This window comes from Giraffa tippelskirchi, chromosome 4 (assembly GCF_054371585.1).
Source record: "Giraffa tippelskirchi isolate mGirTip1 chromosome 4, T2T-mGirTip1v1.2.pri, whole genome shotgun sequence".
Classification (NCBI taxonomy): Eukaryota; Metazoa; Chordata; class Mammalia; order Artiodactyla; family Giraffidae; genus Giraffa; species Giraffa tippelskirchi.
In genome coordinates this window covers 107,653,574-107,676,548 of record NC_137278.1, presented here as the reverse complement: position 1 = coordinate 107,676,548, position 22,975 = coordinate 107,653,574, and the positions used below count along the sequence as shown (strand labels likewise).

Sequence of the window (22,975 nt, the reverse complement as noted above, 5' to 3'; positions counted from 1 at the left end):
ATGACAAAGAATTAAAAACTTTAAATCAAAATTATTCTAGTAGAAATATGGGCAAACCATATGATTCACAAAAGAAGAAATCTACGCAGGCAATCAGGTGAAAAATGAAAATCACTAGGAAGCAAAGGTACAAAAGAAAACATGTAAATATCACTTTCTAGCAATTGAGAAAATCCTGAAAAATTTATCCAGTACTGATGAGGAGGCATAAATTGATGTAATGATGGTAGATGATATTTGGCAATATGTAATTTTAAAAAACATAAAAATGATCACACTTTTACCTAGTTGTATCATTTCTAGGAACTGAAGGAAACAGATATGAGCAAAGATTTTTATAAGACTGTGCATCATCCATGAAAAGAAAATACAGAGAAGACCTAAAGTAAGAAGGGATAGTTTAAAACTCCTAGAGAAAAACACAGGCAGAACAATCTGACATAAATTGCAGCAAGATGTTTCTGGATCGGCCTCCTAGAGTAGAGGAAATGAAATAAACAAGTGGGACCTAATTAAAACTTTCTGCATCAGTTCAGTTCAGTTCAGTTCAGTTGCTCAGTCGTGTCCAACTCTTTGAGACCCCATGGACTGCAGCACGCCAGGCTTTCCTGTCCACCACCAACTCCCAGAGTCTACTCAAACTCATGTCCATTGAGTCAGTGATGCCATCCAACCATCTCATCCTCTGTCATCCCCTTCTCATCCTGCTTTCGATCTCTCCCAGCATCAGGGTCTTTTCCAATGAGTCAGTTCTTGGCATCAGGTGGCCAAAGTATTGGAGTTTCAGCATCAGTATCAGTCCTTCCAATGAACATTCAGGACTGATTTCCTTTAGGAAGGACTGATTAGCTCTCCTTGCTGCCTCAAAAGTCTTCTCCAACACCATAGTTCAAAAGCATCAATTCTTCGGCACTCAGCCTTCTTTGTAGTCCAACTCTCACGTCCATCCATGACTACTGGAAAAACCATAGCTTTGACTAGATGGACCTTTGTTGGCAAAGTTATGTCTCTGCTTTTTAATAAGCTGTCTAGGTTGGTCCTTTTCTTCCAAGGAGCAAGCGTCTTTCAATTTCATGGCTGCAGTCACCATCTGCAGTGATTTTGGAGCCCCCCAAAATAAAATCTCTCATTGTTTCCACTGTTTCCCCATCTATGTGCCATGAAGTGATGGGACCAGATGCCATGATCTTAGTTTTATGATTGTTGACCTTTAAGCCAACTTTTTGACTCTCTTCTTTCACTTTCATCAAGAGGCTCTTTAGTTCTTCTTCACTTTCTGCCATAAGGGTGGTGTCATCTGCATATCTGAGGTTATTGATATTTCTCCTGGCAATCTTGATTCCAGCTTGTGCTTCATCGACCCCAGCATTTCTCATGATGTACTCTGCATATAAGTTAAATAAGCAGGGTGACAATATACAGCCTTGATGTACTCCTTTTCCTATTTGGAATCAGTCTGTTGTTCCATGTCCAGTTCTAACTGTTGCTTCCTGAACTGCATACAGGTTTCTCAAGAGACAGGTCAGATGGTCTGGTATTCCCATCTCTTTAAGAATTTTCCACAGTCTGTTGTGATCCACACAGTCAAAGGCTTTGGTATAGTCAGTAAAGCAGAAGGAGATGTTTTTCTGGAACTCTCTTGCTTTTTCAATGATTCAATGGATGTTGGCAATTTGATCTCTGGTTCCTCTGCCTTTTCTAAAACCAGCTTGAACATCCGGAAGTTCATGGCTCATGAAGCCTAGCTTGGAGAATTTTGAGCATTACTTTACTAGCATGTGAGAAGAGTGCAATTGTGAGGTAGTTTGAGCATTCTTTGGCATTGCCTTTCTTTGGGATTGGAACGAAAACTGACCTTTTCCAGTCCTGTGGCCACTGCTGCATTTTCCAAATTTGCTGGCGTATTGGAAAAGGCACTTTCACAGCATCATCCTTTAGGATTTGAAATAGCTCAACCGGAATTCCATCACCTCCACTAGCTCAACCGGAATTCCATCACCTCCACTAGCTTTGTTCTTAGTGATGCTTCCTAAGGCCCACTTGATTTGCATTCCAGGATGTATAGCACTAGGTGAGTGATCACACCATCGTGATTATCTGGGTCATGAAGATCTTTTCTGTATAGTTCTTCTGTGTATTCTTGCCACCTCTTATTATCTTCTGCTTCTGTAAGGTCCATGCCATTTCTGTCAGGTCCATGCCATTTCTGTCCTTTATTTTGCCCATCTTTGCATGAAATGTTCCCTTGGTATCTCCAATTTTCTTGAAGAGATCTCTAGTCTCTCCCATTCTATTGTTTTCCTCTATTTCTTTGCATTGATCACTGAGGAAGGCTTTCTTATCTCTCCTTGCTATTCTTTGGTACTCTGCATTCAAATGGGCATACCTTTCTTTTTCTCCTTTTCCTTTCACTTCTCTTCATTTCATAGCTGGCTGTAAGGCTTCCTCAGACAACCATTTTGCCTTTTTGCATTTCTTTTTCTTGGGGATGGTTTTAATCACTTCCTCCTATACAGTGTTATGAACCTTCATCCATAGGTCTTCAGGAACTCTGTCTATCAGATCTAATCCCTTGAATCTTTTGTTATTTCCACTGTTTAGTCATAAGGGAGTTGATTTAGGTCATACCTGAATGGTCTAGTGGTTTTCCCTACTTTCTTCAATATAAGTCTGAATTTGGCAATAAGGAGTTCATGATCTGAGCCACAGTCAGCTCCTGGTTTTGTTTTTGCTGACTGTATAGAGCTTCTCCATCTTTGGCTGCAAAGAATATAATCAATTTGATTTCGGTGTTGACCATCTGGTGATGTCAATGTGTAGAGTCTTCTCTTGTGTTGTTGGAAGAGGGTGTTTGCTATGACCAGTGCGTTCTCTTGGCAAAACTCTGTTAGCCTTTGCCCTGCTTCATTCTGTACTCCAAGGCCAAATTTTCCCATTACTCCAGGTATTTCTTTTTCTTTTTTTTTTTTTTTTACTCCAGGTATTTCTTAACTTCCTACTTTTGCATTCCAGTCCCCTATAATGAAAAGGACATCTTTTTTGGGTGTTAGTTCTAGAAGGTCTTGTAGGTCTTCATAGAACCATTCAACTTCAGCTTCTTCATCTTTATTGGTCAGGGCATAGACTTGGATTACTGTGATATTGAATGGTTTTCCTTGGAAATGAATAGAGATCATTCTGTTGTTTTTGAGATTGCATCCAAGTACTGCATTTTGGACTCTTGTTGACTATGATGGCTACTCCGTTTCTTCTAAGGGATTCTTGCCCACAATAGTAGATATAATGGTCATCTGAGTTAAATTCATCTACTGCAGTCCATTTTATTTTGCTGATTCCTAAAATGTCGATGTTCACTCCTGCCATCTCCTGTTTGACCACTTCCAATATGCAGTGATTCGTGGACCTAACATTCCAGGTTCCTATGCAATATTGCTCTTTACAGAATCGGACTGTCATCATCAATCACATCCACAACTGGGTGTTTTTGCTTTGGCTCCGTCTCTTCATTCTTTCTGGAGTTAGTTCTCCACTGATCTCCAGCTGCATATTGGATACCTATTGACCTGGGGAGTTCATCTTTCAGTGTGTTATCTTTTTGCCTTTTCATACTGTTCATGGGGTTCTCAAGGCAAGAATACTGAAGTGGTTTGCCATTCTCTTCTCCAGTGGACCACATTCTGTCAGACCTCTCCACCATGACCCATCTGTCTTGGGTGGTCCTACATGGCATGGCTCATAGTTTCACTGAGTTAGACAAGGCTGTGGTCCATGTGATCAGATTGGTTAGTTTTCTGTGATTGTGGTTTTCAGTCTGTCTGCCCTCTGATGGAGAGGATAACAGGCTTATGGAAGCTTCCTGATGGGAGAGACTGACTGAGGGGGAAACTGGGTCTTGTTCTGATGGGTGGGACACAATCAGTAAACCTTTAATCCAATTTTCTGTTGATGGGCGGGGCTGTGTTCCCTCCCTGTTATTTAACCTGAGGCCAACCTATGGTGGAGGTAATGAAGATAATGGGGGCCTCCTTCAAAAGGTCCCATGCATGCACTGCTGCACTCAGTGCCCCGACCCTGCAGCAGGCCACTGCCAACCCACGCCTCTGCTAGAGACTCCTGGACACTCACGGGCAAGTCTGGGTCAGTCTCTTGTGGGATCACTGCTCCTTTCTCCTGGGTCCTGGTGCACAAGGTTCTGTTTGTGCCCTCCAAGAGTCTGTTTCCCAGTCCTGTGTAAGTTCTGGCAGCTCTATGGTGGGTTAATGGTGACCTCCTCCAAGAGGGCTTATGCCATACCCAGGTCAGCTGCAACCAGAGCCCCTGCCCCTGGGGCAAGCCACTGCTGACCCGTACCTCCTCAGGAGACACCCAAAAACTTTTGCATAGCAAACCATAAACAGAAAGACAACCTATGGAATAGGAGAAAATAATTGCTAATGATGGATCTGACAAGGGATTAATTTTAAAAATATAAAAACAGCTCATATAGCTCAGTATCAAAAAACAAACAAATGAAAACAAAACAAAACAAACAATCCAATTAAAAAATGGCAGAAGATCTAAATAAACACTTCTCCAAAGAAGACACACAGATGGCCAAATGGCACATGAAAAGATACTCAATATCACATGCAAATGCTCAACACATTTGCATCTGAGAAATGAAAATCAGAGCTACAATGAAGTGTCACTTCACACCAGTCAGAATGCCATCATAAAATTTCTACCAATAATAAAGATTGGAGAGGTTGTAGAGAACAAGTAACCCTCCTACACTGTTGATGAGAATGTAAGTTGGTGCAGCCACTATGGAGAAGAGCATGGAGATTCCTTAGAAAAACTAAAAGTAGAGTTGCCGTTTGATCCTGCAATCCCACTCCAGGGTATATAACCCAAGAAAATTCTAATTCAAACAGACACATGCACCCCAATGTTCATAGCATTACTATCTGTAACAACCAAGACATGGAAACAACCTATAGAATATTACTCAGTCATAAAAAAAGAAGGAAATAATGCCATTTGCAGCAACAGGGATGGACCTAGAGATTGTCACACTAAGCAAAGTAAGCTAGACAAAGACAAATGTCATGTGATATCACTTATACGTGGAATAAAAAGAATGGTCCTTATTTACACAAAACAGAAATAGACCCAAAGACATAGAAAATAAACTTAGAGCCACCAAAGGGAAAGGGATGGGGGAGGGATAAATTAGGAGTTTGGGATTGACGCATATACACTACTACATATAAAATATAAAATAGACATTACATAGATATAATACATACAATAATACATATAAAATAGATAATCAACTAAGACCTATTGTATAGCACATGGGACTATACTCAATATTATTTATATATCTCTCTAGAAGAGAAAAGAATTTGAAAAAGAAAAAATATATATATACATAAAACTGAATGTGCTGTACACCTGAAACTAACACAATAATGTAAATCAAGTAGACTTCAATAAAAATAAATAAGTAAAAGAAAACACAGGCAACAATCTCAGTTCTTGAATAGGGTGAGCTGTTACTAACAAGAACACAGACTCTGGAGCCAGACCTCCCAAGTCACAGTCCAACTATGACATTCACTAACTGTGGGACCCTGGGCAGGCCAGGTACCCTGTTAGAGCCTCAATTGTCTTATCTGCAAAACAGGGGTAAGAGTAGAACCTATATCACAGACTCTTTACGAAGATTGCTGCTGCTGCTGCTAAGTCGCTTCAGTTGTATCCGACTCTGTGAGACCCCATAGACAGCAGCCCACCAGGCTCCGCCATCCCTGAGATTCTGCAGACAAGAACACTGGAGTGGGTTGCCATTTCCTTCTCCGATGCATGAAAGTGAAAAGTGAAAGTGAAGTCTCTCAGTCGTGTCTGACTCTTCGCGACGCCATGGACTGCAGCCTACCAGGCTCCTCCATCCATGGGATTTTCCAGGCAAGATTACTGGAGTGGGGTGCCATCGCCTTCTCGGTTACGAAGATTAAATACCTTTAATATATGTGAAGCACTTAGAACAGTGCTTAGCACACAGTAAGCTTTATACAATTATTACCTCATTGTTTTTAATTACTATAATCCATTTAAAAACTTTAATGCCATGGAAAATGTGCATACATAATTGTAAGTAAAAACTAGAAAATCATGTATTTCCTTTATGATGTCTGTTTTCTAAGTTTGTATATGATGCAAAACAACACATATATTGATTTAAAGGAAGGTGGGGGAAATGCCATATGTCTTCCCATTTTTCAAAAGGAGAAAAATTATGTCTTTCAAAAACGAAACTGTCAAAAGGAAGTGAATAAGTTATACAGATTGAGGAGTTCAATTCAGAGTGGGTTTTTTTTGTTTTGTTTTGAGAAATTTTTAACAAGTTAATATAATAGAATGTTAGAGAACATCTTCCCATCTTGTGGTTTTATTACCATATCCAATTAATCTATGTCCCTGAAAACATTTTAGTCTTGCTACTCTTAAACATATGTGTCTCTGTGTATGTGTACTTATATAATGTTTATAAAGGTGTTTATACACACACATACAAGCAAACATACAAAGAAAATCAGGCAGAGGAATTAACGGGTAGCATTCATTTTCTCTTTTACACTTTATTATACAGATCTATTTTCTGTTTCTATTCAATGAAGATAAAATAGTTTTGTTTTTTTTTTTCAAAAAGTAATTAATTTGAGCACTTACGCTGGTCCGTAGTTGCATATAAAATGTGCTCCATTGAGAAGACCTCCAAAGCCAAAAACTCGAGGACAAAGGTGTACTGCACAGCCAACTTTGTAACTATCTGCCCAGACAACCTGAAAGAAAACATGGACTGATATGAAGGAGACAATAAAATGAACACTTAAGTATGATTAGGCCTTCCTAAACATGGTGAGGTACATTAACTCTAGTGAGATAAAGCAGTTACTTCCAGGGAAGTGTTACGCAGTCAGAATTTGGTTGGAAACAAATCGTGTGTGTGTGTGTGTGTGTGTGTGTGTGTGTGTGTGTGTGTGAAATAAACATATAAACAGTAAGATATTTTGGCAGCTAGTGGAATGAAGAAATAAAGCAGGATAACAGGGTAGAGTGTGACTGCTGGGGAGGAAGGGGCTTTCACCGCAGGGAAGCTGTTTCTGGGGTGTGGAGGAGGCCTTGGAGCTGAGGCCTGAATGGGGAAGAGGCAGCACAGGGGAACTAAATGCTGGAGGAGGAGCAGACCTTGCGGCGGGAGCCCTGAGGGCAGAGGCCCCGGGACAGAGTCTGCTTGCACGCAAGGGCGCAAGGGCGGTAGGAGGAAGGCTGGGGTGAGGGGCAGGCTGAGGTCAGAGACAGGGGCAGCGCCTGGGGAGGCTTGTAGTGGAGGGAGGAACAGCCCCTTTACCAAGTCTCAGGGAGGCCCGCTGGCTGTTCCATACTAAAGGGACTGAGAAGAACAAGGCTGAAAGAAGCAAGGGGACTTGGGAGGCTGCTTCACTGACCCTGGAGAGAGCAGACGGTGACTCCCACTTGGCTGCCGGTAGTGGGGTTTCCTGAAATTAACCAGGTTCACCAGGAGGCACTGGTGGTAAAGGACCTTACTGCCAGTGCAAGGAGAAGGTTCAATCCCTGGGTTGGGATGATCCCCTGGATGAGGGCATAGCAACCCATTCCAGTATTCTTGCCTGGAGAATCCCCATAGACAGAGAAGCCTGGCAGTCCACAGGGGTGCAAAGAGTCGGACACGACTGATGCTTGCTTAGCACAACACACCACCCATGATTTGTCTTCCAGGTAAAGCTGAAAGGATTTACTTTTGCATTGGGAGTGGGGTAAGAGAGGAGGACAAAAATCAAGTTACTGTTTGGGTCTAAGCAACATTTACTAAGAGGAGGAAAATTAGCGAAGGAGGAGGTAGGTAGGAACAGGGATAAGGGGTTGTGTTCAGCTCCTGTTGCTCCTGAGATGCCTATCAGATGACCAGGGGTATACATGTAAGTGAGAGCATGCAAGAAAGAAAGAGTCAGGTACAGTAATATAAAACCCATTAGTTTATAACAAGATTGGATTAAAATTGGGGTTCTCACAGATAGAAAAGGCACAGGAACCAGAGATCAAATTGCCAACATCCGCTGGATCATCGAAAAAGCAAGAGAGTTCCAGAAAAACATCTACCTCTGCTTTATTGACTATGCCAAAGCCTTTGACTGTGTGGATCACAATAAACTGTGGAAAATTCTGAAAGAGATGGGCATACCAGACCAACTGACCTGTCTCCTGAGAAACCTGTATGCAGGTCAGGAAGCAACAGTTAGAACTAGACATAGAACAACAGACTGGTTCCAAATAGGAAAAGGAGTACGCCAAGGCTGTATATTGTCACCCTGCTTATTTAACTTATATGCAGGGTACATCATGAGCAATGCTGGGCTGGAGGAAGCACAAGCTGGAATCAAGATTGCCAGGAGAAATATCAGTAACCTCAGATATGCAGATGACACCACCCTTATGGCAGAAAGTGAAGAACTAAAGAGCCTCTTGATGAAAGTGAAAGAGGAGAGTGAAAAATTTGGCTTAAAGCTCAACATTCAGAAAACTAAAATCATGGCATCTGGTCCCATCACTTCATGGCAGATAGATGGGCAAACAGTGGAAACAGTGGCTGACTTTATTTTTTGGGGCTCCAAAATCACTGCAGATGGTGATTGCAGCCATGAAATTAAAAGACGCTTACCCCTTGGAAGGAAAGTTATGACCAACCTAGACAGCATATTAAAAAGCAGAGACATTACTTTGCCAACCAAGGTCCGTCTAGTCAAGGCTATGGTTTTTCCAGTGGTCATGTATGGATATGAGAGTTGGACAGTGAAGAAAGCTGAGCGCTGAAGAATTGATGCTTTTGAACTGTGGTGTTGGAGAAGACTCTTGAGAGTCCCTTGGACTGCAAGGAGATCCAACCAGTCCATCCTAAAGGAGATCAGTCCTGGGTGTTCATTGGAAGGACTGATGTTGAAGCTGAAACTCCAATACTTTGACCATCTGATGCGAAGGGTTGACTCATTGGAAAAGACCCTGATGCTGGGAAAGATTGAGGGTAGGAGGAGAAGCGGGCGACAGAGGATGAGATGGTTGGATGGCATCACTGACTCGATGGACATGGGTTTGGGTGGACTCAGGGAGGTGGTGATGGACAGGGAGGACTGCGTGCTGTGGTTCATGGGGTCGCAAAGAGTCGGACATGACTGAGTGACTGAACTGACTGACTGATATTTATATATTTATATTTATATTATTTATTTTTCTTTATATGTTTAATAAATATATATTTTATAAAAATATATATTTAAATTTATATTTATAAAATACAAATATATATTTATATATAAATAAAATGTATTTATTATATAATAATTAAAAATTAGGAATTTTTTACTATTTTTATTAATTAATAAAAAATAACAAATAAAATTTATTTATATATATAAATTTCTATATATTTATATATATTAAATATATAAATATATAAAATATTGATATATTATTAATATATTATATTATTATATATCATATATAGTAATATTTACATGTTATGTATATATATTATTATAGTATATAATTATAATAATTATTATTAATATATAATTATATATCATACATATTAATAATCATTAGTATATGTTAATATTCATATATATTATACTATATATTCTAGATAATATATAAAATATATACTATATTATATATTATATATAATTATTTATATTATATATTATATATGATTATATATTATTAATATAATATTAATATATTATTAATATGATGTTAATTTATATATTATATGGTTGTTAATATATTATCTATATTATATAATATATTGATATATCATATATAATTTACATTAATAATTATATAATATATAATTAAATATAATATATAATATATACATAAGCATATAGATATTATAATATATTATAAAAATAATATATATTATATTATGTATACATATTATATATATTAATTATATATTATACATATTATAATATATATTATAGATATTATATATTGATGTGTATTATTAATTAATATTAATAAATATTGATATATACTAATAATTATGTTATATATATCATATATTATGTTATAATATATGATATATATTAATAATGATATATATTATGCATACTATATATAATTGTCTATATTATATATTAACAATAATTAGTATTTATCTATTTAAATATTTATAATTATTAATATATTATATATTATTATAAATAAGTATATATTAATATTTATATATTATTTATATATTATATAATATAATTATTATATTATAATACTATATTCTCATATAATTATTGTATTATATTTTAATAGCTTCATTGGCATTCAAGTTTTGGGTGCAACTTTGTAGGCTAGGAGTACAAAGACCAAGTTCATATCCCAGCTCAGCCACTCACTGTGTGACCTAGACTTCAGCTTCTTGTCTATTAAATAGGATAACAAAGATACTCAATAGGCTTATTTTGACAATTTAAATGAGCTTAGAACAAAGCACTTGGAACAGCTTCTGAAACATAGCAAGCTCTCAGCAAATGTTCATGTTTTATTCTCTTTTGACTAATTTTCTTTTGCTTTAAAACTTTTGAAATTTTTTTATCAGGCAGATTCTGATTGCATGTTTTCATTTCTTTTAATATGTTAAAAATTAAAAAATAAGAGCTACACATTGAGAATTTCCCTAGTGCCACGATAGTGTTCAGCACATGACATCATGTTTAATCACATAACAAATCAATAAATAAGTATTGCCCCAATTTTTATAGATGAGGGTTGGAACCTAATTCTACTTGACCACGAAGTACAACGACAGTCCATGCCCTATGCAATATGCTTCCAGAGTGTGTTCCTTTTTAGCAGAATCAGGAACTTATACTTAACGAAAACATTGCATCTGGGGAACTCAACCCGGTGAGAGCAGGCATGTCTCTTTCTTCTTAACATCCCCCTTTTAACTTCTTCTTTCAATTCTCAGTTCATCTGACTTATTATCAGTAATATACAACATATATAAAATCAGCCAGACAAACTGAGACATCATACTTTCTATCAGTTCTGCAAGGGTGTAAAAATGAAAATTTAAAGGTGTGTGTGGGGTGGGGTGGGGTGGGGGGAATAAAACCAGGAATGAGATCAATAGTGCCCTCTAGTGGACATTGTTAGCACTATCAGACCTGAGCTGCTGCCTTCCTAACTATTTAAGTCAAACTATTCCCAAACTTTACAGAGCAGATCTGTTGGCAACAAAATATCTAATTTGAATAATCTTCCATATGAATATACCCAAATTCTTCCACAATTCAAATCTATCTATAGTGAAGACAGAACTAAAGTGTTAGCATGTCCAGAAATAGCACACTTTCATGAAGTAATAATGAATCTGATCTATTGTCTTTACTCTATACAACCACTGCTCACCAACCAAAATCTAACAGATGAGGCTAAGTGGGAACTTAAAAATACCTATTCAAGGTAATTTCCAGCATGATTTTAAAATGGCAACTGAGTAATCCTGAGCCCCCTAGCAAGATTTCTTACAAGGATAAAAACAGGAAGTCTTTGACCAAGCTATCAGAGCCTTCTTCCAATATAATTGGTGGAAAAATAACTCATGGAAGAAATCTAAACTTTTTTCAATGATTACTAAATATTAGTACTTTACTAGGTAATTTACACACATTACATTATTTAATCTTTGCAGCATATCATATCTGAATCCTGACTCTTCCTCTTGCTAGCTAAATGGCAATGGGATAACAACTTCTTGACCTATCTGAGCCTGTTTATTCATCTATGGATAACAGCATCTCTTAGAAGTGCACAGGGGGGGTTGAATGAGATCTTAAATGCAGAGAGCTGCATACCTTAAAAGGTGATATATTTTATGCATTCACTTGAAAAAGTAGCTCCTGGTGCTGCATCTTTCCAGACCCAGGGGGTCCCTGGACTGTGTCTCCATCACCTGAGGTGGGCATAGACTGTAGCTGTCTCTTTAAAAGAGCAGGTTAGGATCACTCAGTTTGGGCTCTGCTACCTTTCTACACAGAAGTGGATTTAGGAACCGGTTTATGCCCCAAATACTAGCCCTCTTTTTCCCCCTAGATACAAGAGGAAAATTTACAATTAAGTTCAGTTAATTTGGGGAGGGCCATCACTGAAATCTCAGTTCTCTTGTGACGTATAATGAAGTTTCCTCCTGTATTGTCTTCCTAGAATGATGGACATTCTGTCAACCCGCAGACTTTAGGAGTCTTGTCAATTTAACAGTCTTTGGATCATTATGTATTTGATGGGCTAGGTTGCTTGCCATTCTTCTGAAATACCAAGCTCATTTGTGCACATTGTTCATCTTCTATATCTTGTTAATTTTGCCTGTCATTCTCTTTGCATTCTTTTTCATTTGACAATCTCATTCAGTTTCAGAACCAACTCATATATCTCCTGCTGTATGAACAAGTCCTATGTCTCCGTACTTCCCTTTGGCCAAGTAAGTTGCTCTGTCCCCACTGCTCACATGGCATATTGTCAGCTTCTTCAAACTGCACTAGCCATATGCTGTAATACATCCATTTACACAGGTCTTTTTCAAAAGAAAGTCAACTCCTAAGGGCTAGGAGATGACTCATTGGGAAAGACCCTGATGCTGGGAAAGATTGAGGGCAGGAGGAGAAGGAAACGACAGAGTATGAGACGGTTGGATGGCATCAGTGACTCAATGGACATGAGTTTGAGCAGACTCTGGGAGATAGTGGAGGACAGGGAGGCCTGGCGTGCTGTGGTTCGTGGGGTCATAGAGAGTCAGACACGACTGAGCGACCGAACAACAACAACAAGGGCTGGGGGGCCATTCCCAGCTGTGGCCCTCATTTCCCACCACACTCCCCATTTCTCCTCCCTCCCACTTCTCTGCAACTGTACTAATAAATCTTGCAAATAAACTGTTACATCAGGCTCTGTTTTTTAGGAGTGTGAACTAAAACATATGACCCGTACTTTACAAAGTGCCTGATATAGGGGAGAAGCTTAAATACTGAGAGTCAGCACCTTCAAACTGACAATGATTTCTGGAGATTAACACCCCGATGCATAATAGCACCACATAACACTGTAGGCAATCTGGATCTAGTTTTCTTGTTCTTGAGGGATTTGTGGGAATCCAGTGAAATTTATTTTCTGGTTAAATTTATTGGTTAACATAAACCAAAATTGATGGTTTAGTCTAGAGATCTTATTTATATTTCAAAGAAAGAGACCAAGGCTACTGATGATTTGATAGCTCCTCCTTGATTACAATAAACTTAAGATGAAGATTTCACTGAAATCAGCCCTTTCCCTTTCATCATAACAATTGCCTGTAACTGTGCCAAATGTGTTTCACCTATAAACGAGACCAGTGCAATCAGAATCTTTTTATGACTGAAATATATTGACACTTTTTTCTATGACCATTTTGCCTTTAAAAACACCTTCAGACTTTCCTGGTGGCCTAGTGGCTAAGTTTCCATGCTCCCAACGCAGGAGGTTGGGGTCCTGATCCCTGGTCAGAGATCCCACATGCCACAAATAAGAGTTCGCATGCTGCAATGAAGATAGAAGATCCTACGCACTGCAACTAAGACCCAGCACAGCCAAATAAATATTGACATAAAAAAATAAAGACACCTACTGTTACATGTTAACTGGCTTGTTAGATATGCTTTTGCCCTCAGACATTATTTCCCTGATAGCTCAGTTGGTAAAGAATCAACCTGCAATGCAAGAGACCCTGGTTTGATTCTTATCTGAGGAAGATCCTCTAGAGAAGGGATAAGCTATCCACTCCAGTATTCTTGGGCTTCCCTTTGTGGCTCAGCTGCTAAAGAATCTGCCTGCAATGCGGGAGACCTGGGTTTGATCCCTGGGTTGGGAAGATCCCTTGGAGAAGGGAAAGGCTACCCACTCCAGTATTCTGGCCTGGAAAATTCCATGGACTGTATAGTCCATGAGGTCACAAAGAGTTGGACACGACTGAGCCACTTTCCCTTTCATCATTTCAACAGCTTTTTTCTACATTAAAATCAGTCATACATAGGTTCACTGCCTTTAGTTATTTGACAAGGACTGACAGGAAATAAAAGTAGATAAACAAGATATAGCCAGTATATGTAGGCAGTATATTAAAAAGACTGCAGAAGATGCTTCCTAGGGATTTGTTTCCATCATGCTGCAAATGTGAGTTAGGATTAGGAAGCCAAAAACAGCTTGAGTTAAAAAAAAAAAAATCTCATTGAGAGACTCTGAATGTAGCTATTGAGACTTATACTGTAGATTTGTGGGCAGGATAGCCACAGGATTGTCTGTACAAGTTTTTATGTTGGTCTCTCCATTGAGGCTGGGACTGTGGGGCTTCTTCTTCCTCTTTACATCACAGATATTTAGTCCATGTTTGAAAAACTAAGAGGATACAGAAGTGTCAGTTCTTGGTGATGTTTCTGTCTGAGAGGCTTCCTTCTCCTACTTTTTTAGTCCCAGAACAGCTGCCTCAAACTTCCTAGAGGACTCATTCACATGCGCTTAGTTGTTCAGTAGTGTCTGACTCCCTGAGACCCCATGGACTGTATGCAGTCCATCAGGCTCCTGTATCCATGGAAATTTTCGAGGCAAGAAAACTGGAGCCGGTTGCCATTTCCTCCTCCAGGGGATCTTCCCGACCCAAGGATCGAATCCACGTCTCTTATGTTTCCGGCATTGGCAAGCACATTCTTTTACCACTGTGCCATCTGGGCCTGAAAATAAATCTACTCATTCATAAGGCCCTTTGATTGTTCACAATGGAACAGAGTACCACGGGCAGAAGGGTGTTATCAGAATTAATCAAAGGCTGTCCAGATTAGTGGGCCTCACATTTAATATCTGTCCATGTCACTACACTCTTCAAGCACTATTTCCTCTGGTATTGAACTCTGTTCCATTTATTTACTTTTGAAGTAGCCTGTCATCCCTACTCTCTCGTATTCATAGGGACACTAATATCCTCTATTTTCTTCACACCAGATTCCAGTTTTCCCCTCTCCCATGAGATGACCGTTTCTAGAGAATATAGGTCAGATACTTACCTGAGTGTAATGGCCGCAGACTTTGTTGCATTTCTGAGTCTTGAAGTCATAGTATTTAACTTCATCGTACCAGTCTGTGATGGCTGAAGACACAGAAAAAATGGATAGAGACCCAGTCCAGAGGTTTTCTCCCAATGAAGTGAAATTTGGGTGCAGCTTGTAGGGTGGTTTCAACTGTGTGTTGTGTGCAAACTCACAATGGCTTGCCCACGCTTTTGCAATCTGGGCTAGTAGTGGGTCCCATGTCTGCAAAAATAAATAGGAAACAGTAGGAGGGTCAAGGCTGCAACTTGTTATACAACACTGTAACCGGAGTGAACAAAGTGGAAATTTGCATGGGAGGCCAGGTGCCAAGTCCGGAATGGAGAAGGACTGTAGAGACGGAGATCCTCCACTTGTGGAAGGTTGTATTATAGTTCTTAAGTTTTCATTAGGGTTCGTGGGAGACATGATAATCTGGTATCAAGGAATTTAGAATCAAAGAGAGTGACAAAGACCAACATTTCACTGAAGGCCAACTATGTTGCAAAATAACATATGCTGGTTTCACATATTTTCTGCAATTTTCATACCCCAAATTGTCCCTCTACTGACAGGCTCCAAGAGGTTAAAAACCAGGCCAAAACCACAGACCCAGGATTTAAACTCAAGCCTGATTAAAATCCTAGCTTCCCCCTGGGTCCCCTGCTGCCCTCCTGAGAAAGTCAGTACTCTGCCAGCAATAACAAAAAAAAGTTGAACAATGAAACAAAAAAGCCTCACAAAAATTAACAGACCAAAAAAAAAAAAAAAAAGAGAGAGAGAGAACTAAATGCTACCTGAGACCCAAGGAAAGGAAGTGCCCTAAAAGAGAAGTAAAACATACTGGCTGAGCTTGCTTATAACCAGAATTGAGTAGGCAGAGCAAAACTGGGCTTGTTTTGATCACAGGTGGTGAAATTACTGCACGCTTTCATCACAGAAGAAAATTATCACAGGGTTACCAAGGATTCACCACAAAGATTAATCCACATTACTTGTTTTTGACTGACTTCCGCCACGAGCACTGAAGTTTTCTTACCATGTACAGCATATCACTGGCTGCCGGAGTCACTGCTGATCGGAACTTGTTGTGCATTCGGACACAGTCTTTGATAAAATCTTCATTTTTGATATCTGGCAAAGTATTTGCTGGAGAGGAAGAACTGGAGACCACGGAGAGCATCCAGGCTGTCACAGCCAATGTGACTCGCGTGCTCAGACTGACTGGCATGGTGCCCCAGGGGCTGGAATCCAGAAGCACTGTAGGTTGCGAGGGGGTGTGAGTCAGATTTACAAAGCACAGCTGACTTCAGCTTTAAGAAAACGGAAAGCAAAACATGAGTTCATCACAAGTTTGAGGAAAAGGGTTTCTCCATATATGGTTTGTGGATCATTTTGTGCCCTTAACCCTGTCTTTTCGGGGATTCTCAGTGACAGAGCACTTATTACAACATGGATTTTTACGAGGCTACATCAGACTTTCATTTGAGTTGGGGGATGTTTCCAAAGGAAATCCTGGAATCTCCAGAAATAATAGTGTCAATTTTTAAAGAGGTTCTGGTGGTGAAATAAAAACATATCTCTTATTTCATTAAATGTCTTGCAAAATACTTAAAAATATTTTTTTTGAAGTCAAATCAGCACACTGTGGTTAGAATATCTGGTAAACATCATCACGTGACCTAGAATTCATTCACAGTGATGAATGTGATGGGATTGAGTTGATTTTGTCGATTCCCTCCCCCCACAAAATGAAAAAAAACAAAAGTTATGTAAATTTTTAGAGGCAGCTGGCTACTACAGCTGCCAATGGATTCCTACTTTTGCAGCCCTTACTAAATCTCTGTATGCTCTTCCCCCCAGACAACAGTCCAGAGCCTATTTCCTGGCCCTTTGAAGGCAATAATCTCCTTTGAAACTTCAACATTAGCTTTGTCCACCCTCTAAATTCCTAGCTTACCTTATTTTGATAATCCTGTTCATCTACTGTTGGCCCAAAAGTTCATTCAGCTTTCGCTGCAAGATATTATGGGAAAAGCCAAAAAAACTTCTTGGCCAACCCAGTATATTGTCATGAAAATAGTGGGGCTGCCGCAGGCATGCTGGGACAATGTTGGTCCCTCAGATACATCCGCAAGCTTGTTTCTCATGCAGTCAGATCCTGGGGCATCAGGCGGGCCCTCTTGCTTACATGCGCTGGCTGCAGCCGCTGCCTTGATTGACAAAGCCAGTACTCATATGCCAGGCTCCCCATTCATCTCCATGCTCCCCAGGCGGAGTCAGCTGTTCTCCAAGTTCACAGGATGCAGCACCTCTCCGCAGGATGACAGATCACTCACGAGCTGGATCTTTCTTCCTCTCACATTGTTGCTAATACTTTTGAATTCAGTGACTTCCCTACCCCTCCCTGATGATGGGGAGTCCTGCTCTATCCCACGTGATTGCTTTGCAGCTGCAGAAATGGTCTCAAAGCCACAAGTTGCTCTCCCAGACACCCCTTTAGATAACCCAGGCTGACTTCTATTTGTGATGGTGCCTGCCAATGAGATTTCTGGGGAGACAGACTAATTGGTGATGCCAGAGCTTCCCCTCTGAGACTTCTGAGGCTTCTTCTTTAGCCACAGTAACAATCAGCCCAGGCTGCTGGACTCATAGCTCTTTCTGGAGCTTGTACCCTAGCAGAAGGGAAAATGGCCGCTGTTCACAGACTTCAGAGGTGCTTTTGGACAAGTCGTCCTCTTGGCATATTTGGAAATCCCATGAATTCTTAACCTCTGTAGCTACGCTCCTACTGGTAATGACCATACGATGGCTTCCTTATTACAAGATATCATCTCCCTTCTAAAACCGCTACTGTTCATGGTTTAGCTCATACCAAGGAAGTGCTGAATCTTTAGAAAATGATCAGGCTAAAGGGGTTGCTAAACATCAAGCTCCAAATGGACACCCTTATTTCTTCTCTACCCAATTTAAAAAATATTTTATTTTTAAAACTTTTAATTTTATATTGGAGTAATAGCTGATTAACTATTAATGTTGTGATAATTTCAGGTGGACAGCAAAGGGACTTGACCATTTAAATCGCACGGAACAATTGAAGTCCCTACTTCAGATATAGGGTATGTGTGCTCAGCCACTTGGTCGTGTCCAACTCTTTGCCACCCCGTGGACTGTTCCGCCAAGTTCCTCTGTCCATGGAATTTTCCAGGCAAGAATACTGGAATGGGTTGCCATTTCCTCCTCCAGGGGATCTTCCTGACCCAGGGATAGAACCCGGGTCTCCTGCAAGTCTCCTACGTTGACAGGCAGATGCTTTGCCACTGAGCCATGGCGGAAGCCCTGGCGGAAGCCCTGGCTGTGTATTCATTCTCCCCCAAACCCCCCTCCCATCCATGACATTGAGCAAAGCTCCCTGTGCTATAGAGTAGGACCTTGCTAGTTATCCATTTTAAATACAACAGTGTGTACATGTCCATCCCAAACTCCCTAATTATCCCTTCCCCTGACCCTTCCCCCACAGCAACCATAGGTTCATTGCTTTTGTTTTTTTCACAGTAGCAAGCGAATAGGATTTATTTTAGAGAAAAGTACAAAGCTCTCAGGATAGAAACTGAGAGGGTGTAAAGTGTCCCCATTTTCTTTTATTCTTGACTGATATTATCAACCATTAAGCAAATGTCCCACAATCTGAAGAAGACAAATGAACACGAAAGGGTGCCAAAAAATTACCCGATGGATACATCAGGCTAAATGGACTTTCTGTAGCCTCCTTTCCTTTCATCTTTTGACTGATATCCCATCAAGTGAGATAAATGCAGATGGGGGGGGGGAGAGATAAGGAACAAGAAAGTTGGTTTTGCCTCAGCATCCATAAAATTTCTGACCAAATTATTTCCCTGTGCACTCCTTGTAAACCTCCCCACATTTCTGAGAAATTCCTGGGATACCCCAGGAAATCCTCCACGGCCACTTCCCTTTTGGGACACTCCAAATAAATGTTATGGGTTTCCCCCTAGCTTTAGGCTAATCTCACTATTTTGCTGCTGTCTGCATGTTTCAGGGATGGACTGAATCCTATTTGACTTACATGTGGTAAAGACATTCAAAACTGAGGTTATTCCTCACTGTGGCATTCCTTTATGGATTAAATAAGATCGAGGAACTAATTTTACAAACATAAACCACTTGCTTGCAAAAACTCTGAGGTACTCATTAAAATTTCATACTCCATATCATCCTCAGTCATCAAGGAAAGTGGAATGTAAAAATCTAGACAAGAAAAAACTTCAGAAATGATCAAGAAACTGGACTTTAATGGCCAAAAGCTGTGCTGATGGCCCTTTTAAAGAGCTAGAATACTCCAAATAGGGCACATGGACTGAACCCTTTTCAAATGGTCTCTGGATACCCAATGTCAATTGGCATCTCTAAACCTTCCACTTCTGGGTTAAGAGAAGCTGATGGGAACTTAAGTGAACAATCTGATGTTATGATTAGCTATGTTCAAGAATGATTGTACTTGAAACATATAGCCAACAGGTCACAGGGTTTGACTTCTGCCAACTGACAAGCTGCCGGGAGCCACTTCATGAGATCCCACCCATGACAAGGTCATGAGGAGAAGACCTGATGAGCAAGGCAACTCAGGCCTCAGAGATTTCAAAAAAGCTGCCTCAGCGCTCACCTTGAAGATGATGTCTATCTTTCTGATGCTTGCTATAATAGACCGCTCCCTAATTTCTGTGACTTAGGCAGAAGGCCTTCCTTGATCTTTTCCCAAACAGATCAATTTAAAACTTTAATCGACATGCCCCCCCTAACGGTGGCACCCTATAAGATTATCCATGATAAAGAGTATTTTAATCTAAACTCCTCTTGCTAGCATATTAGCTTGTTTGATAAATGTGCCTGTGCCTTTGGAGCCAATGTACATGACTGCTCCTTAGCAATAAACAGCATTGAGAGCCTGAATGCACAAAAAGTCCCAATGGGCACAGAACCCTTTGTGGGGGAGAAAGCCTATTGGAAAACATAAGAAATATTACTTTATGAAACTGTTATTCGGTCTATATTTACTTGCTATGTTTTTGCTCTTAACATGCTTAGCCTGTATAATAAAAGTATAATAGTTAGAGACTTATATAAATACTAAGACAATTGTTAATCTAGCTGGTGATTTTTGCTAAAGAACTGACCTTTGTGCTACATTGTTTCAGCTTGCTGTACCATGACTTTATGGGACCACATTCTTTTCTGTTAGGCTCAAGGCAAAACTAGATTACACAAAACAGGTTTTACTTTGAAACCTTGAGTTAATGAATCTTTTCCTTGTCATAATCTACCATGCCTGTATTCTTTAAAAAATGTAGCTCTGGTACGTTCTGTGCCTGATACAAGAATACCTTTAGAAAAAGTGTTCTGGCTGATTAACCCTTATCAATAACGAGTCATGAGATGTTAGCAGGCCTCCAGGCCAGAAGATGATGTAAACAACATGAGACTTTTGTAACTAAGGTATACAAACGGTATTCTGGTTTCGAAGAAGGTCAAAAACTGCTGACCTGTTGAGCTGATTTGGCATGACTCTACATTTTACATTTTCCTCTATGTACAACTCAAGATATAAAAGCTCCCTTTGAAAAATAAAGCTAGGAGACGCTGATGCTACTTCACACCTGCCTAGTCTCGCTGTGTCTTCTCTTCTCTTTGCCGATGTCATCCATCCTGAGGGAACCCCTGGACCAGCTGGAGCAGGACTCTGGCAACAAGTCTCGCCCTTCTTTCAACCAGGAGATCAACTGTACATCAAGGTCTTTAGAAGAACTCATGTGGTGTTATCCCCATGGGAAGGACCTTATGAGGTATTAAGAACCACCTACACTGCTCCCCAAAGGAAAACTCTCCTGGATTCATGCAAACCATGCCAAAACAGGCCTAGAACATCCCTCTCAAGACACCTGGGGGAGACAGATACTCCAGGTCACTTTAAGGATCTCCAGGGCCAATTCCCAGGTCCCAGAAGTAGTCAGCATCATGAAGTGGACAGCTTTTCCCAAGATCACACATCAAGAAACCTCACTTTCATTTATTTCCTCATTCCTGCCTTTAAGACTCCCTGTATACACACACGAAAAAGAAAAAACAACAGAAAACCACCTTTTCTTATTAATGAATCCTTTCTCCACATGTACTAAGCATTTATTAGAAGCTTAGCTGGAGAACGCTTTTCTCTTTCTATCCTATTTGTCCGCTAAGTCCCCACTGTGGGCTCATTTTCAACTTGTGTCTTGCTCTTACTAACCCTCTCATAAGGGGGTAAACCTTATGCCAATTTACCAAACCCTAGCCACGTGAACTAATCAGTCTATTGATTATGTCAACCCCCAGAGAGTGCAAAATAACCTCCACTGGTCTTTGTTCCTGCTAATGTGAACACAAAGTGGGCCAAGTACAGAGGTGGATGAGTGGCTGGGTATGATACTCACAAGAAAACCACCACTCTGCCTCTCTTTGGTGAGTCATTTGGGCCCCAGAAAAACTCTGTAGAAGCCCAAAGACTGTCCCTTACCCAGATAAAGATAATAGGTGAAAAACTTTCCGTTTGCTTTGAAAACAAACATGACACTGTCTCTTTCCTAGGTAACCTACCAGGACAAAATTGCAAAACAAATACTGTGGTTTGATTCCATGCGTGTAATCTTTGAATCTCTTAAGGAAATTGTAAATGACTCTCAGTTCAGTTCAGTTCAGTCGCTCAGTCGTGTCTGACTCTTTGCGACCCCATGAATTGCTGCACGCCAGGCCTCTCTGTCCATCACCAACTCCTGGAGTCTCCCAAACCCATGTCCATTGAGTCAGTGATGCCATCCAACCATCTCATCCTCTGTCGTCCCCTTCTCCTCCTGCCCCCAATCCTTCCCAGCATCAGGGTCTTTTCCAATGAGTCAACTCTTCGCATGAGGTGGCCAAAGTATTGGAGTTTCAGCTTCAACATCAGTCCTTCCAATGAACACCCAGGACTGATCTCCTTTAGGATGGATTGACTGGATCTCCTTGCAGTCCAAGGGACTCTCAAGAGTCTTCTCCAACACCAAAGTTCAAAAGCATCAATTCTGCGGCGCTCAGCTTTCTTCACTGTCCAACTCTCACATCCATACATGACCATTGGAAAAACCATAGCCTTGACTAGACGGACCTTTGCTGGCAAAGTAATGTCTCTGCTTTTAAATATGCTATCTAGGTTGGCCATAAATTTCCTTCCAAGGAGTAAGTCTCCTTTAACTTCATGGCTGCAATCACCATCAGCAGTGATTTTGGAGCCCCCCAAAATAAAGTTTGACACTGTTTGCACAGTTTCCCCATCTATTTCCCATAAAGTGATGGGACCAGATGCCATGATCTTAGTTTTCTGAACGTTGAGCTTTAAGCCAACTTTTTCACTTTCATCAAGAGGCTTTTTAGTTCTTCTTCACTTTCTGCCATAGGGTGGTGTCATCCGCATATCTGAGGTTATTGATATTTCTCCCGGCAATCTTGATTCCAGCTTGTGTTTCTTCCAGCCCAGCGTTTCTCATGATGTACTCTGCATATAAGTTAAATAAGCAGAGTGACAATATACAGCCTTGACGTACTCCTTTTCCTATTTGGAACCAGTCCGTTGTTCCATGTCCAGTTCTAACTGTTGCTTCCTGACCTGCATACAGGTTTCTTAAGAGACAGGTCAGATGGTCTGGTATTCCCATCTCTTTCAGAATTTTCCACAGTTTCTTGTGATCCACAGAGTCAAAGGCTTTGGCATAGTCAATAAA

The 22,975-nt window shown here is 40.2% G+C and overlaps 1 protein-coding gene across 41 annotated transcripts in view; it reads right to left on the bottom strand.

The window, feature by feature from the left end:
• Positions 1–22,975, bottom strand: part of GLIPR1 (GLI pathogenesis related 1) — a 64,596-nt gene that overhangs the window by 13,457 nt on the left and 28,164 nt on the right. For 13 of the 41 annotated variants that reach the window (XR_014083685.1, XM_081596444.1, XM_081596445.1 and 10 more), the window contains 3 exons: positions 16,207–16,480; positions 15,147–15,392; positions 6,715–6,827 (listed from right to left, as the gene is read on the bottom strand). Coding sequence is in view for 33 of the 41 variants with exons in the window: in XM_081596444.1 (XP_081452570.1) it covers positions 6,715–6,827; positions 15,147–15,392; positions 16,207–16,398 (551 nt within the window). In the remaining 8 variants the exon portion in view is untranslated. Of the gene's footprint in view, positions 1–6,714; positions 6,828–15,146; positions 15,393–16,206; positions 16,481–17,127; positions 17,555–22,975 lie in introns of those variants that run through there. The other 28 variants (XR_014083687.1, XM_081596429.1, XM_081596413.1 and 25 more) reach the window with 3 other exon arrangements.